The sequence below is a fragment of the Lingula anatina genome, chromosome 7 (genome assembly GCF_051362555.1).
Source record: "Lingula anatina isolate TDL-2025a chromosome 7, LinAna3.0, whole genome shotgun sequence".
NCBI lineage: Eukaryota > Metazoa > Brachiopoda > Lingulata > Lingulida > Lingulidae > Lingula > Lingula anatina.
Window position 1 is genome coordinate 18407372 of NC_141773.1, and position 17517 is coordinate 18424888.

A 17517-nucleotide genomic window follows, 5' to 3' on the forward strand; every position below is an offset into this window, starting at 1 on the left:
AAACTTCATGGAATTTCGTCACGCAATCACGTGATTAGGCTTTCCACCTTGCACACCATTCACGGACGCTAACCTACACCCGTAATTACTGCATCAATATAGTTAATTAATTAAGGGTGCTATAGGCGCGGATTTAGTTGATGGTTAACTTACATGCGAAATAATGTTTTTAGTTGCTCTGAAAAGAAACAGCATGTATTTAACATGGGCTGTGTGTTGGGAGATTTGTTTCAAGGTTCTGAGATACTTTAGGAAGTGGCAAATGATTATACCCGTAGAAAAAAGTAGTTCTTTGTATATGGGTAAATATATAATTTTGATAGCTAAGATTGGAGTTTTTTTTTTTCATGAATCATTATTATCATTATTAAATACGAGCCAAACTAATATATTTCTATAATCTGCTATTCCTACTGCGTATTAATACGGGAGTAATAATCTCGATAATCTCCGGCACCTGTGGTGTACAGTTTATAATGCCATGCCCGTAGCAACTATATTTACAATCGGGCTAAGAAATCGCGGTTTCTGTAATTAATTCGGATGTCACAACAACAACAACAACAACAAAAAAAAATCCAATCGCGCCTCCAATCACGAACGTCAATTTCGGTAATTAAGAAGAATATGTATAGTTTTACATCCATAGTTGATTTAAATCAACGCCTGCATCTGATAGAAAGAGCACGTTGAGTGATCTGAGTCACGGAGGACGAAATTCACGTTCTCACAGTGTGTTCACATTAATAAGAAGAAATTAGATTACTTGTAGGCAGTTCAAACCCACTAGTTTATGTTTATTGTTGCAAAGGAAAAACGTAAATCTTATGGCATGTATAATTAGAGTCCAGTGTCATTGCGCCTAAAACCTGCCTTCTACGATATGTTTTTAGAGTAGTGAAGTGATGCATTTAAATCCAAATCGCAAAGTTTTCAGGTTTCTAATTAAATTAATAACGCATTTAAATACTTGCGAAGAACGTCCCAGTATTGGTCTGTTTCGTGCAGTAAAAGTTTCAAGACCATTTCCCTAGAGCAATTTTACGGCGCACATACTGATCAAATTGCAACGCCTTCCGTTTTGGTCAGTCTTGCCTTTTTATGTACAGACACAGATGTGTCTGTACATATAGCCATCATCTGCGTCTGTCGTCGTCGCCGTCGTCGCCGTCGTGCACTTTCACCGATAACACGATAAGTGAAGAACCGTTTTTTCTTTTGGCTTGAAACCTGCAGAACTGATGAATATTCATAATACGCAGGTCGAGTTCGAAAATCAGCATGATCGGGTGACTTGTTTAGTATATGGGACGAATGTCACCTGTACTATAGGTAAGTAGTTTCGAACGGACTACGGTTCCTAGCGGAGTACTGTGCCTGTCACACCGAGATAGGACAGCTGCGTAATGCGCTTTGAATGTGGTAGTTGTGAGATAACATTGCATTGCCAGGAATGTCTGGTCAGGGAATTATATATTCCGATATAATTCCCTGGTCTGGTTACCCATCCTACTTGACACAAACGAGACACTGATCAAGCATGATACTAAAAATCTCGTATCATTCACAATGGCGAGACACCATTTATAAAAACTCACTAATTAAACAAAGGCGAAACACCTTTGATAAGGAATTAGACAACCAAACCTACATTTAAAGAATTTCTGCTTCAACGTCGGGCTTGGTTCAGGCATCGACGATCATGGTTCTCCAGTTAACTCTTTTTTTTTCAGTCAACTGGATAAACTCGTTGTTGGACTATAGGCAAGGAATTATATATCTAAGCCTACTAAGTCAACATTTGAAGAGCACACTTAAAATATATCCAAGCAAAGATCTTTTTTTTTCTTTGTGATGCGTTATTATAGAATATACAGGGTATGTACATGTGTGTCAATAAAAAGTAAGACTAGACCTGCGTCTCCAGTAAATCGGTTTGGGCGTCTGTTTTCCATCGTGACCCACTTTCTTCGACATATTTATTTATAGTTTGTATAAGAAAAGAAGTAATATTCGCTTTGTATGCTACAACGTGTTTATTGTGGTCAAACGGGGTACTTGGTATAATTTGTGTAAAGCGTGTGGCAAGAGTTCAGTAAACCGGTATAGTCTGTGTGTAGGCGTGTATTGCGACATCGAATCCGGGTTGAGTTTATATGTTTATGTTACAACGACGATACAACACTGCAAGTGGGTTCTACTCAGGTCAGTATGTGTGTGTGTGTGCGTGTGTGTGTGTGTGTGTGTGAGAGAGAGAGAGAGAGAGAGAGAGAGGCGAGAAAGTGAGAAAGAGGGATGCACAGGCACAGAGAGGGAGAGAGAATGTTTGCGCATGGGAATACTAGTTGGGAAGGAATGCATGTATCATGAAGTATTTTACTGCCATGTTAGAATACTAGTGCGGTTGTTTTATGGAATGAGAAAATAGGTGTGTATAACAGTACTAGTCGAAAAAAGTTATTGCTTTCAATATATGGTAATACATTTTACAGACTAGGGCGGATTTTGCCATATCACACACACAAACAATATGTGCGTAATTTAGGTATTTGGGGCTGTGGGATACACACGTATATTCCTACACAAATTATATGGAAAAAAAAACTTGAGACGCTCAGTAACTGTGTAAGCCGCTTTTCACATTTTAGCTGCATAAACCTGACCCAGATATTGGATGTAATATAAGCAGCATCAAGCGGGAATCGCCGGAAAACCCATGTTGCTGCTAGGTGGTTGTACAGCTAATGATAGGCTGCATTTTGTTTTGTTAGCAGACAGTCGCTGTTGACCGGTTTACCTCCATACTATACAGTTACACGCACTGGGCAGTTACACGCACTGGAACATTTGATTTAACAGAATAGGCGTACTAGGGTAGGTTCAGCTTTCTCTCTCTCCCATCTCTCTCTCTTCCTCTCTCTCTGATCTGTCTTTGTCTCGCGCAAGCGCCAGCGACTCCCGCGTTTAGTGCTCTGATACAGTAACATAATATAGAAGAGTCTTGTTAATAATTATTATTTATTATGTATTGCTACGATCGACGTAGTAGTAGTAGTAGTAGGATATAGTAACACATGTAGCAGCAGCAGTTATAATAGCAGTTGTAGGGCAAGACTATCCCCATAAATATGGTCATATGGCGATTTAGCGTGTGATACTGTATAAAAAGGCACTGGAAGTTGGAGTGTCACCTTTCATCTATATTATTTGCACGGTGCATAATAGTGGAGCTTTGGGCATTACTGTCTTATACATGTACAAGTATATACTGTAGAACAACAGCTGTTCTGTAGCTAGGCTCTTTTTCACATTTAGCCGTACATTTAACAACAACATCAATAATAATAATAATAATAATAATAATAATAATAATAATAATAATAATAATAATAATGAATCCAGCTAGTATATATTGAAAGCCCGGCTATTACGTAAGGCTATTACATAAGATAGTCACCTAAATGGAGACTTAACTGCGAAGTTGTGGAGAAATTGTGAAAGAGGGGTCAAATAACCTGTATCGTAAGTACAGGCCAGGACCTCGAAAAGAGCACTAATACAGCCGGTATCGCTTAAATATACCGCTCCATATTAAAATGGTCTTTAAGTTTGTGGAAATTCTTGGTTCGTAAGGGTGCATTCCCAGAGATTTAGATCGATCCAGAGATTTAGATTTAGATCGACCTAACTCCCTGGGGATTCACGCTAAATTGCAGTCAGCCGAGCGCGCACCATAGTTAATTACCCCCTTACAGCTTTTAGTAGGCGGGACAGACATTTAAGGCCCCTATTTCACACAAACCACGAATCCCACGAATCGCCAGGAATTGACAAATTTCGGGATTCGTGAGGATTCGTGAGATTTTGCCAATTTTCTGGTCTAATTCTACACGCTCACGATTCAGTTACGATACAGGTACGATAGTGTTACGAATATTCGTGGGATTCGGCTGGAATCTTGAGATTTTCAATTCCTGGCGATTCGTGGGATTCGTGGTCTGTGTGAAATAGGTTCATCAAAGTTTTTGCTACCAATTCCTGTTGGTCAAGAAGTGCAAGAACTGACTACGAATATATACGAATCTGTTAAGAACTTCACGAACTGATTACGATTCAACCACGAAACGTGAAATTTGTCAATTCATAGCCATTCGTGGGATTCGTTGTCTGTGTGAAATAGGGGCTTAAGCCGGCTAAGCTGACAGTAATCTAGTGAGACTCCCCACAGGGATAGATCGATCTAAGATTTATGGGAATGGGGTCTAAGTTCGAGGCTCATCTTTCATCCACATTTTGGAACTGACGGAAGCCCGAGGCATTATCGTCCCCTATATAAAACAACGTACACGTGTTCTGCAATAAGGCTCGAATATGAAGATCACATTGCCCAGCATGCTGTTAGCAAAAGCTGAAGTGAAGTTTCCTAATTTTTTCTCCTCTGCTAACGTTTTGAATGCTGGTTAAAATGTATGGGAATACCTTGCGCAATGTCTTGGGTTGTCTTTTGGGGGCTGTGCCCTTATGTCATATTGAGATATATTCGGTAATTCATCCTTTATATTATCTAGATTTTAACAGAGGTTAATTGACTTTTTGACAAGAGACCCGCGCACTTGAACTACAGCTGTAGGGTTAAGACATGTGACGGATAAGATTCTGATAAATATAATATTTTCTATATAAAAATCTTCTGAAAACTTTTTTCATTTGTTAGCATTTTTGTTATGTTCTATGCTTATTTGAATGTAGATACGTTCATTTACTAAGCAGACTATAGAGAACTTAATTTAACTAATATCCGGAGATATGGAAATATTAATTGATGATTTGTTATTCACATTAAACCCATAGAAAAAAAATTACCACGAGCTGAAAACATTCATCGATGTAATATTCCTATCTGAACGTCGAAATGCTGTGAATCAGCGGTTCAGTAAAATTACGTTCGCCCTGCAAAATTGACAGCAATCCAAAAAATGTGCAGATCTCCATCGGTATGTCGAAAATGTCCACTAAGGTCGTTCAATTGTGTTTCTAATGCAGCCAGTCTTGAGGTTGTAGGCCTAACACATATTTGTACCCCAGTAAAATAAATAAATAAATAAATAAATAAATAAATAAATAAATAAATAAAAACGAACTGAATGAATAAATACAAATTAAAATGAAATTTGACATTATGAAAATACGTGAGTGAGATAGCTATAGGATAAACTAGCCCTTGGGAGGAATAGTCGCTCGGCACGTGTAGTAACTATATAATATAAATCTACGTTGAGCCAATATGGCTCCCAAGCTGCAACCACGTCAAAGCCACCTGTAACAATGCAGAACAGCGTCGGCAACGTGCTCGCAACGTACTGTGATTGTTGGGATAAAATGAGGAATTATCTAATTTTGGTTTTGTTTTTCAGTTCCTTGATTATCATCGGAGCAATGGCAGAGTTTACGACATACTGGAACCCCGCTCAGTTGGCGCTGGTGTGTTTTTATGTATTCGGATACTACAATCTGGCCGTTGCACCATATATCATCTACAGACATGCATGTAAGTAAACTATTCAGCTATTATGACTAGTTTCACAAACTACTGAAGTCGATAAGTCTCTTCTTTACAACTTTAATTTTGGCCTCAGACTATGGATGGTAAAGCTGGAACCGTCTTTAATGATTTGTGAAAACCAAAAGCCATTTTAAGTGGAAAAGAAAAGAAAGAAAAACAAGGAAAATGTTTTCTTTTGAGTGGACCATTATTGGTTTATATAGCAAACTTGGACAATAATTTCAAGTTAGGGCCAACTTTGGACTTAATTTAGCCCTATTATATTGTAAACCCCATTCAGTTATTGAGGTGCTTTTATTAGACTGGATATTAATAAATGACGGAAATAATTTTACAATAGAACAGACATTACTAATGGAAAATATCGATTGAGAAAGTGATTTCCGGAGCCACTAAAGCTATTTGTTATATATGGAGGATGTTTTAAATAGTCATTCTACTAAGAATCCGTTGAATCTGTTCATAGACATCAACTTCTTCTTCTCTCTCTCTCTTTCTCTCTCTCTCTCTCTCTCTCTCTCTCTCTCTCTCATTTATTCGAACTGAAAAAATAGCATTGGCACGAACCAAATTCCTATGTTTCAAAGAAATAATAGATTCTTAAATACTGAACTATATATTGGAGGAGGCAGTGAGAACCTTTTCAACAATTGGACATTATATACATTTATAAGTAAACAGACGAAAACCTTAATGAATACTTTTTTGTTATGCAAGGATGAATGGCAATCAAACACACACACACTCGCACATGCGGGTGCACACACACACACACACACACACACACACCTTTTATTCCTGCTGGTTTATTGTGGGGGTCAAGATGGCATGTTTTTCTTTTTAATATTTAGAGTGGATAAAACACACTGTGGTTCTCACCATAATGAATACTGACTTACAAGATGTACATTTCAGCTGTCATGTTCTGGGTTGCCTTCGCCTTGTTTCTGTGGTTCGTGCTGATCCCTGTCATGATGTTACTGATGAACATGGGCGCCAAGACTGGACGCGGGATTGTGGGAATGATTTCTAAGGGGTTTCCTTTGATGAAAGGTAAGTCGGTCTTTTCGCTGAGTACCTGTACTGAGATGCAGCAATTATTATATTACGATCAAAGCAAGCCAGAAAGTGAAATTGATTCATGAACAGGCATGTGTATACTCTCTCTCTCTCTCTCTTACCCTCTCTCTCTATCTCATATGTTTCCGGTCTGTCATTGACTTTCTAGTCTATACTCTGTTCCATAGCACTTATACCATATATTCTTCTTTCTCGACACAAGGGGCTGGAATAGCGCTTCTTGTTCTGCAAGCTATTCAGAACTTAATAATGTCCTTGTTAAGTGGACACGCCCTGTTCTTCATGTTTGACTCCTTGTCGTCTCCTTACCCGTGGTCAACGTGTGACAACCCTTGGAATACGGAATGTTGTGGACAGCCAACTCCGCAACCCAACAGGTAAGTGAATATCTGCAGCCAGCCAGGACCTACCCTAGGTTCTAGATTCCCGTATTGCCAGCTCGATCTTGATTTCATATATAACCCATATCAGCAATACCGGGTAGTAAGTAAAATTGACTCCAAGGTATATTTAATATTTACAAGCTAATTTTTACGTTGCTCTGACACTCAGGGTAGCCAGGACCCTAACTTTCGACCTTTATATAGCATACATGTTTAAATTCTGGTTTTCCTCACTTTAGGTTAAACAACGAGTTTAAGTTAAAAAAAAAAAAACGTTCACAGAGTTACGATACATTCGTTTGGTTTTGAGATGTAAGTTTCTAGTTTCTTAAAGAAGATAGTAAGGCCCTACCGGTTAATATCACTCGTGATGGAAAAATGTATTATTCTTGACTCGAATTAGGGTTTGCTGAGCCATTAAAGGAGCCCTTTACTAAGCCATTAAAGCATTTTTTGTCATATTTAAATATGCACATTGTAAGATTTTCCCGTCACAAACTCATACTTGACAAATTTTCCTGAGATAAACTGTAGTTTTCTCCGGCTAAACAAGCTTTGATACTTCTTTACTGACACTCGTCATAACTCTAACACTCCTTAAAAATTAAAAAAGGTGTAACCCCAAGTGGGTTTTTCAAATTCCACCATGACTTCGAGAACGGACTTGCGTGTTGTGCGTTTCAACCTATGTCAAGATGGATGACAAGTGGCTAGGTTCGCCAGGAGGTGATAAATTAGATCAATTTTGGCCACGTGATTCATGGTATTCGTCTGCTAAAAATGATCAAGAAATATAACTTGCCTCTAAGATATAATATGTTCCACAGAAAGTGGTTTTATATATTCAATGCGTGTTAAAAATCTTACACTTTGTCCCTTAAAGCGTTTAAAATTTTGATGGAAATCATTTTTGTATCCGTGTCACACTATTAAAGTAAGCCCTTTGTACGAGTCAGTATATATTTAATTAAGTCATTAATTTGGTTTTCCAGGGACTTCAGTTCTGTAGATAGTTTCAACTTCACTACCGTGCACTGTAGTCCAGGCCAAGAATCAAGCATGTATTTCAGGTACGTCTTTCGAATTTACCAAAAATGACTATATAAATATGTAGGTCTTGAGCAATTAAATTAAAAAATGGAGAAAATATATGAATTTCACAAAAAAAAAAAAAGAAAAAATTTACTGTGCACACTTACTGTATATATATATATATATATATATATATATATATATATATATATAAAGGACTTATATAATTTTGTCCCACTTTTTTGTTTAATTGCTCAAGATACATATACATGTATTTGCAGTCATCGTATATTGCAAAGCAATAGTGATGGGGGTGTGCCATGGACGACGGCGTTACCGACACTAGGTGTCTGGGTGTGCGTTTTCTTTGGAAGCATGGGCGGAGCGGGAGTTTTTGGTGTGGTAAGCGACACTCCATATTCCTGGGTTATTACGTCAATTATGGGTTTTACGGTTTAATCTGTTTTTAAACGTGTAATCTTTTAGAACACGTTGAATGTCTATGCTTTTTTTTAGAAATTTTATTATGAGAAAATTTAGTTACAATTAGTAGTTAATTCTCAATACACTTTCTATGAATATGCATACACTATACAGTATGTCTACAATGTTTTAAAATAAAACAGTAATTGCCTGAAAGTTTCCATCCAAAACAAAGGCCTTATTCAACTATTGCTATTCACATATTCTTAAATATGTAAAAAAACGTATATTTTCATGAAACTTTCTTCTTTGCTGTCTTGAAAATCGTATTTCTTTTATCTAAATACAGTACGTACAAAGTAATTTAATTTTAAAATTTTAGAAATGTAATCACATGATTAAAACGTGACACTATAATTTTAATCATTATTAATATTATCATATTTATCTGGATGAGAGCTTTTTCCTCCCTTCTAGATAATGTATGTGGTGGCTCCCTTGTATGCGTTATTCTACTTCATTGTGCTGATCTATGGTCGTACGGTGGCCGTCCCCGAGGAGGTCACATCCACAGCTATGGAATACTTTTACGTGCTAAGACCAGAGGTGCGAATGGACGTGGAGGTACGTAAGTCTTAATCAATTGTATAGTTTGAACGATTGTGTGTGAAAGTTCAAAAGAATATGATAAGGATGTTCTGACGCATTGCACTGGAAATAGATTTTCCTTTTCATAATGGCCCAAGGTTTGCCATTTTTTCTAACCCACTGTTCTCCAAATCCCGCAAGATATCGCTTAAATTTAAACCACGTGGGGAGCCTTGAGGCTTTCTCTGATGAGTCCCATGAGAGTGCTCTTTTGACAAATTTGAAGTTATGAATGTTAACTTTGGCAAATAACGTGTCACTTCGTATTTATTCCAGGAGGCTCTGCGTGTTTTTACGTATTTGATTTATTCTCTTGGCCTCTTCTCCGGGATTTTACCCACGCTGGGGAAATATACAGGTAGAAGATGTCGCCAGTATAAATGGCTTTATTATTGGTTAGTATATGTCATTAAATCGTACTTTGGTGCAATAGACTGTAAAAAATATGCGTAGATAATTTTTGTCAAGTTTTATTCGTTGCCGCATCGTATTCGCTAGTCGTCGTTGTTTCTGATCTCACTCTCCTCCCACGGAATCTCGCTCGATTTTAAGTTAAGTCGCAAGACCGAAGGCTATTAATGTAATCAATGTGTACTTTAAAAATTCTTATTATACCGGAAGGTTATGTGCCGACAACTCAAGTTACTCTACAAAACACTCCCTGCTCCTTATTCATTCGTGGCTGTCAATTACTAACATTACAGTTATATAATTACAAGGCCTTGTTTAAAATTTGTGAGACCTGTTCTTTGAATTTATTTAATATTATCCTATATAGCAGGACAGGGTATTCGGGTGTTGGTGTGCAGACATAATGCTTACAACAAAAAATTAAACCATTTAATTTAAAATCCTTGACAATGCAATTTACTTACTTATGGCTATTGTCTCTCTTGATGAACGGGTCATCAACAGGATTTATCCCTCCCTATTATGGGTCCTCAGACTGTCTCTAGATTGTTAATTCGGTAAAACCGCTTGTTAGAGTAATGCTGAATTTGTCATTTTAGTTATGAATAAAATGTTGATAAATGCGTTAAATATAAATCAAGTATTCATTTTTCAGTTTCTGGATTTTCCCGTTTATTTTCGTGTTGGTTGCCCCCCATATATCCGTGGGTAAGTAATCTCATTATTGATTCCGCCAAGGAGGTTATGCCGTCGGTTCTGTTTGTCTGTCTGTTTGTTTGACTGTTTGCAAGATGTAATAGAGTTATTAAAGTTGTGAACGAATTTTCATTTAAAAGTTTTCAAAAAGTGCCTGGAGGAGACCAAGAAAGTAACGTTCATACTTTGCTGGTTGTCTGTTTATTAATTAAAGGCTAATAAATAGTAAATTAATTTTCTGTGTGTTTACCACATTGTGCAAAAGTTATGGGGGGGGGGGGTCAAATGTTCAGGATAGGTCAAAAAAAGGATAGATTTTGGTGTTGGTTTATTTATTTATCATTTTATTTTTTTAGTTAATTATTCACTTTATTAATTAACTAAGATAGTTATGATAATCGAGTTAATTAATTGATAGGTGAGAATTGAGCTGCCTTGGTCGAGGTCTGCACTCTGAGTGGATGTCTAGTTACTTATCGGAATAGAATAAACCAGCCACAGTATATTACGTTTTCTGACGGAACTCGAGATACTATTTGATAACAGATTTATTGCAGCTGTGCCGCTCTAGTTGACTCTTGAACTATTGCATTAATCTAATTGTATTCTATTATAAGAAATGAAACGTAACTACGACATTGTCGTAAAATACTTGCAAGTAGTTGCGCTCTCCTCTTTATTCATTAAGGACTGGTTGCACCATACGTTGGAGGTCTAGCGTACAAGAAGCAAGTGTCGTTAGATGAAGTCATGGTTTCAGGAACAGGTATGTTACTCCATACTCTAATCTCTCTCTCTCTCTCTCTCTCTCTCTCTCTCTCTCTCTCTTTACTTTGAACTTCAAGCTTTTGCAAAAGATCCTTCAGCTATTGGTCGTCTTCTAAAAACCTGACCACTGGAAGTGAAGAAATGAGTTAATGAAAGCACCCCGTCACTGTATCTCCGAGAATATTATCATAAAACGAAAAAAGTATTGATTGTTTTTTTCTTTTTGAACTTTTTTTCATTGTCATAGGTCAATAGTAAGATATCAGGATTGCATTCAGGAGTCATAATGCAGGTTAAAACATCTACACCAGTTTTGTTGCACCTTCCTGTTTTGTTTAGTGTTCTCACCTTACACAATTGGAAGCACTTGAGTTGTCATCATTTCTTTCGACTATCTTCAGTGCTCCTGTTTCAAGCTTTGCCAGATGCTGTTGCCGAGTTAGATGTGCCAAATGGTATTGCATTTTTACTGTTTGCAACTATATTTTTAGCCAGTATCATTCCTTTGGTAAGTGCTTACTTTAGTTTGGTTCTGAATTCGCTAATTCCCATATGGTGCTAATGACTGTCTCTGGACGTTGCGCTTTTCTCGAATTCTAATAGTGCTTGTGAAGCTGCTAAACTACATGTACTTACATTGTACAAGTATATCTTTCTCAAATCAAGCAGATCCATTGCATTGCTCATCCCAGTATGATTAGAGCCACCATATTTTGAAATAAAAAATTATGTTTTAGGGATTCCTTGAATCCGATGGAAACACGAGAGGCATGCCAAGAGTTGAGTGGCCAGTTTTCAAGAATCTTTTGGCAATGAAGCAATATTCTTTATTTCTTATTAATTTTTTTGTAGACTTTGACAACCGTCGTTATACTTGACAATATTCAAGAAGGGCTGGGACAGAGGATGGAGAACCGGCCATGGCTGTGGCGACTGGGTTCTTCCTTTGTTTTCTGCACCGTCAGCTTTCTGTTTTCACTGATATTTTGCTCCAGGGTGAGTTTTTACCTTTTATTCTGACGATGTTAACGGGACAACATACGGACAATAGCTTGAAAAATGATATGTGTTCTCTCTCTCTTTCTCTTAATTGATTACTGGCTTGACCATTTGTTCATTTTATCACATACTGACATATGCATGTGAAAGACTACGTAAATTTACACTAAAAAATTACCTTCCAGGGGGGTTACAGCGGCCTCTTTGAAGTACTTGACGTTGCAGTTGTTCATCTGTTCTTTCTGTTCACGTTGACATGTGGCATTGCAGTGGCCATCTCCTTTTGTAAGTACTAATAGGAATGAGTAGTTTTACCGAAAACGAGGTATCTGTGTGGAGGAATGTTTCTGGCTTTATACTTCAATAACGTTCCGAAGAGTTTACGTAATTGTCCGTTCACTGATATGTTGTTGATTTGTTCCGTGCCATGACTTTGGTGGTAGTTGTTTTCTTGTTATGCATATTTCAGAACTCCACTTATATTCAGACGAAAATTAGATCTATGTTTATCCAAACTTTCTGGATTTTCTTTTAAATGTTAAATTCTCGGTCTAATTTCAGTTCGCCTGAAGTATCACTTGGTCATAAAGATATGTCTTGGTATCTGGTTTCTTCTTGCTATTTTAATTACGACAGTAAGTGACCAACAATATAATTTCAATTTAATTTTAAAAATTCACAATATAATACTGTCCTTCCAAGTTAGAACATAAAATGAGAATAAAACACTAATACGCTTGTTGAACGATGAAATTTGTGATAGTTGTACCTTAGTGAAATCACATGTTATGTTCTGTTGGAATATTCATTCTTTTTTAACAAGAGTGTAATTTCTTAAAGCCGGATTATTTCTAAACGTAACATTGTCAGTCATAATGCTTAAAAGATTCTTGAGATCATATTCGTGTTTGTCTTTTCAAAAACTCAACTCTTTATTGTTGTGCCTTGGTTTAGTGTTTTCAGATTATCTACATGATAACCAATGTAAGTTTTTTGGAATTTCTGGACGAAAAATTTGGGAACTATGCCTCGGCGGTTTCATGGGCTCTTGGTATCATAGTCTGGTTGATATGCATGTATGCGGGGGCTTTCCATACAATCTGCACATCTGGAAGCTTCAGTCTTTCCAAGGTGGGTCAGTTATGTGCCACACCACCTACGACTAAACAAGGAGTCTAGTTCATCTTCTGTTACAAAGACTGGTTAGCATATACCCCATATCACAACAGTCAATCCTTTTTTACTAAAAGTATTTCGTTAATTAATAAGTTTATATTATTGTTAATTGTGTTTATGTCAGATGTTTGATCGAACTGTTAATCTTTTTTGCCCATTCATTACAATACTAAATTATTATTTTGTTCATTTATTTCTCTCAATATTGTTTTATAACAAGATCTGCTGCCCAGCTGTTCAGGATGCATATGAAGTGGAGTCTCCTCACGTAGAAATGGCACCTTTAACGCCAGAACCAGATGAAACCCCGGATAAAACTGGAGTGTAAATAGAAGCTGACGAGCCGTGAGGGAAATATGACGTCAAAGTATCAAGGGACATGTGACGTCACTAAAAGGTGACATTTGTTGATGACGTATCACAATCATTTGTGGGGTCATAAGTACATGTATCTAGTTCATATGAATAACCCTAGGAATTAATTACGTAAATCAACATCTCATTATCATGTAGTTTATACTTAGGTTTTTTATTTTAATATTATCTTAAAAGAGAGGATATCAGAACAGGTTTTTTTATTTTAATATTATCTTAAAAGAGAGGATATCATATAGATAATACCAGTTTTTTTTTTTTTTTAATTTTATTTTATTATTTAGCGTAAGTATACAAATTAATCTTTATTGCCAAGTGTGGCCAATCTACGAACGCTCTTTGGTCGTCTTAGAGGTTGTTCTTTACTATTTGTTTACGCTCAACTATCAGATTTAAATTACGATGACTTTGATAGAAAGTCAAATAAACCAATATTAACCAATACCTAGAAAGAATGAAACACGGCTAATAATATAGCTGTTTGATTCAGTACATAAAGTCACGTACATGTTAACGGTATGGGCATTGGCTTGACTTTGAACACGCAATTTTTTCTCTCCTTTTCTACAAGAGCTCGAACTTTCGCACAAAAAATCCCGAATGCAATTAACAATCATGAATGTTAATCTTTTATTTATGTTCAGAACAGAAGGCGAGCTTGTCTATGTGGGCGTGCACTAAAAAGGCAGAATACTGTTATACATCTTTTATATCAATAGGATGTATTATATACTTAGATTTTAACACAAGTGGAATGTGTTATGGAAATCCTTGTAGTAATTTTATTCTCATTTCATTGGACCTTTCTTCGTTTTCATAACGCGTTCACGTTATGTTTTGCCAAAACATAATCATTTTGTTATGATACTTAAAATTAATGTAGTTAAGAACAACACATCAACAGTAGGCCTATAATGTACACTACAATTGTTTGGCTTTACACTTACTAGCTTTTGCGTCTTGCGTGCCAGGTTTTTTGTAGGACTTAAATGTACAAAGTGGTGTACATTCAAATTAGTAAGTGCTTTTAAAACCAAGACGTAGGGCTCTACATCGTTTTTTAATGACCTGATACCAAACAATGTTAACAAAGGAGAATGTAATCGATACTGTTTGTAAAAGGACTTGGATTTTGCATCTAGATTAACTTTTAGATTTTTAGAATTTACATATGTAGGCCTAGATATGAATAAATTTTAGCATTGAATCAATGTTTTTGGAGTTTTGGCTTTGATATGAATCTGACATCAATCCCCCTTCTTTTTACTCGTGAGTTGTGGCATATTTATTGACCAGAAAAGGGGATAAATTTTGCCCCGTTTCAAATAGTCAAACTTCGGTTTTAGCTAAGATTAGGCCTACAACTGATCGTATCTGACTTAGGCCTAGTGGCGTTTTTAAGAGAATCTTGCAGTAGGCCTATATATATATTTTTCGGTTTTAGAAGTAAAGGTACAATCCATAGTCCTATGGTCTTGATACTGTGGAACAATAAACAAAGAATAGCGTTTGACCGAATTATCATGAAAATAAAGCACATGTACCTTTGACAAGAAATTGGAGATCTTGTAGATCTAAAGGCCTACCATTCCTCATTATTCCTCATTATCGTTATTTCACTATTGTAGTCTCGCATCTTAAGCATTCAAGTGCTTTTCCCATCAAATTTATGGCAGTCAACTCTTTCCTCTATTCGTTTACTCCTATATAATTAAACACTGTTCATACCCCTCGCTGACATTTATTTCCGCATCCGGTGCTACAGCAAATTAGACCACAGGGGCAGTCGTCGTCTGCTCGACATTCATTCTTGTCGGCGCATGCGCTACCTTTAAACGCTTTCGTGTCCGGACATCTAAGAGCCCTTTGACAGACTTTCGTTGAACAACCCAGTGAAGCTGGACAGCATTTTTCCTTTCCGTCGGAACAGTCACTGTTGCTGTCGCAGGGTGTATTCTGTTTGATGACCAGTGGATCACAAAGCTCTGAGGAACATGGCCGTGGGCATCGAATATCTAGCAAGCAATAACAGAATAACGTGTAGGTCGTGTATGTGTGTTGTGAAGCCTCTTCGAAATTAGACTTGGTGGACAACTAAAATATAATTTGATTCTACAAAACAGTGAAGATATTAATTGGTGGCGCTTGAAAAAGAATGATTTATTGGTCCGAAGTTTCGATAGTCCGAAATAATGCATGAATAAAATGCATTGTATATTGCCATAAAGTCAAGTCCATCTGAGACACGTGCATACGATTTTTGGACCAAGAACCCTCGGACCAATGAACCTTCCAAATATCGAGACGCCCCCTGCTATTAGAACTACACATGCCATATGCATTTACAATAGCTTTCACATCCGAGAGTTGGCCTAATGCCACCGATGGTGGCCAGTAGGCCTAATATATTTTACTAAACATATTCCTAATCATATAGGCCTACCTGGACAATCTGATTGCCTTATGCATTTGTCGCCTTGTAACACCGGAGTCTCTGGAGGACAGACGCACCTAGAGACACATATGTCTGTGTCACAGTGGCTGGTACAGTAGGGGTCTTGCTGGACACAGGTGCGCGCGCATCGCCCTCCGCATTTTTTCCAAATCTGCCCCGGTGGACAAACTGGACTCATGGAAACAACGAAATCAAAATTATTATTAAAGAAAATAATTGTAATTAAGAAAATAGAAAACGTGTACCTTTTATGTCGCATTCTATCAGAATCTTCAAACCTCAGAACTTTGTTTTGCCTTATATAGACTAGGAAATTATAGGTTGAAAAAAATCCTATACAGAAGGGGTATTTTTGTATTATTGTTTTTTTTTTTTTTTGGGGGTGGGGGTGGGGGGGGGGTTATAGCAAAGACAAGGCATCTTCGTCATTATTATCTTAACGGACAATTTCAAACCAATCTTAAGAAGTAGGCCAACTGCAAAGGAAATGATCTAGTGTTCCGAGCAGGGTATCCCCCTAACGAACCGCACACACATACCCATAGCTTCTTATTAAGGGACCTTTCTCAAAACGTCACGCGATTTGCCCAACTTTAACATATAGCTCTGTGGTAAACCTTGTGTGGCTTTGAGAGCGCCTCTTAAGATGCAAGAAAACTAGTTACGGTATAAAATGTTCGGCAGATATAGCAGGCAAATTGGCTGTTTCAACTTGAAGTGAGTTTTGAACTAGTTCCACGACGTGTGTAAAACTTAGGCCTACGTAAACATAATGGATTGCCAAAAGAGTATACGGAGGCTGCAAACAATTCCTGTGGGATCGTTGACTTTTAAACAGATTTGATAAACATAATTGTATAGAGTGGATTGAATTTGGTAAATGTGACGTTTGGATTGTTTTTCTCCTTCCAAAATACGTCTACTTTGCCTTAAATCCATGCTACAATTAATCTTACCAGTTTGAACCGCGCTTGACTCCACATATGCCTGCAATAGAAGATTTTGAAACCATCATCTGCTAAGATAATAAATTTTAATCGCTCATCCTTGATAAAAGTTAATACATCAATTCTGTATTCAGTAACATTAAGGTCTTGGCATCATTCCTTTTATTTATAATGATTTTTAAATACAAAATTGCTGTTCTTATATGAATCGACAAATCAACTCACCGAAAAAGCGACGACTAGCAGAGAAAAACTGTAAACGTTAAGGCCCATTTCTTCTTTCTCGTTTTCTTTAATGCCACGTCTTGTTTTCACGTACAAAGTATATAACTAAGTTATAGCGTCAGAATAGTCTTTTCATTTATCACAGGCTATGAATAACATAGACATGGGAATAAGCCCAGTGACCGCATTAAGACAGGGCGGCCTAGGCGCTTGTTGTGTTGAACTTAGGAATGAATAATTGAGGTCATTTCGGTTTCAAAACACTTACAGGACAACTAGCCACCTTTGTGCATATGTAATAAGTTTCGGTGTGAAAAATGAACATTTTATTCAATG

At 37.0% G+C, this 17517-nt stretch overlaps 2 protein-coding genes across 2 annotated transcripts; one reads left to right on the forward strand and one right to left on the reverse strand.

The window, feature by feature from the left end:
* The first annotated feature begins 2098 nt into the window (after window positions 1-2098).
* Window positions 2099-14761, forward strand: LOC106174508 (sodium- and chloride-dependent GABA transporter 1). The gene is made up of 16 exons (XM_087017779.1): window positions 2099-2205; window positions 5415-5548; window positions 6479-6616; window positions 6846-7020; window positions 8019-8096; window positions 8340-8460; window positions 8959-9105; window positions 9406-9524; window positions 10196-10248; window positions 10925-11002; window positions 11406-11512; window positions 11857-12000; window positions 12189-12288; window positions 12565-12638; window positions 12958-13134; window positions 13400-14761. The coding sequence occupies exons 2-16, from the start codon at window positions 5437-5439 to the stop codon at window positions 13505-13507; spliced, it is 1731 nt and encodes a 576-aa protein (XP_086873905.1). The 5' UTR covers window positions 2099-2205; window positions 5415-5436; the 3' UTR covers window positions 13508-14761.
* Window positions 13834-17467, reverse strand: LOC106174509 (von Willebrand factor). Its single transcript, XM_013556096.2, has 4 exons — window positions 17182-17467; window positions 16966-16996; window positions 15998-16177; window positions 13834-15569 (listed from the first exon to the last, which is right to left on the reverse strand). Exons 1-4 carry the CDS (start codon window positions 17227-17229, stop codon window positions 15277-15279), a joined length of 552 nt encoding a protein of 183 aa, XP_013411550.2. The 5' UTR covers window positions 17230-17467; the 3' UTR covers window positions 13834-15276.
* Between the last annotated feature and the right edge of the window lie 50 nt (window positions 17468-17517).

Excerpts from the sequence above, each read along its gene's own strand:
- LOC106174509 (XM_013556096.2), bottom strand. The coding sequence starts at position 17,229 with ATGGGCCTTAACGTTTACAGTTTTTCTCTGCTAGTCGTCGCTTTTTCG. Across the intron at positions 16,178-16,965 it reads GTCAAGCGCGGTTCAAACTG|TTTGTCCACCGGGGCAGATT; the intron begins GTAAGATTAATT and ends CCATGAGTCCAG. Across the intron at positions 15,570-15,997 it reads AAGGCAATCAGATTGTCCAG|ATATTCGATGCCCACGGCCA; the intron begins GTAGGCCTATAT and ends ATTGCTTGCTAG.
- LOC106174508 (XM_087017779.1), top strand. The coding sequence starts at position 5,437 with ATGGCAGAGTTTACGACATACTGGAACCCCGCTCAGTTGGCGCTGGTG. Across the intron at positions 5,549-6,478 it reads TATCATCTACAGACATGCAT|CTGTCATGTTCTGGGTTGCC; the intron begins GTAAGTAAACTA and ends TGTACATTTCAG. Across the intron at positions 9,525-10,195 it reads TATAAATGGCTTTATTATTG|TTTCTGGATTTTCCCGTTTA; the intron begins GTTAGTATATGT and ends TTCATTTTTCAG.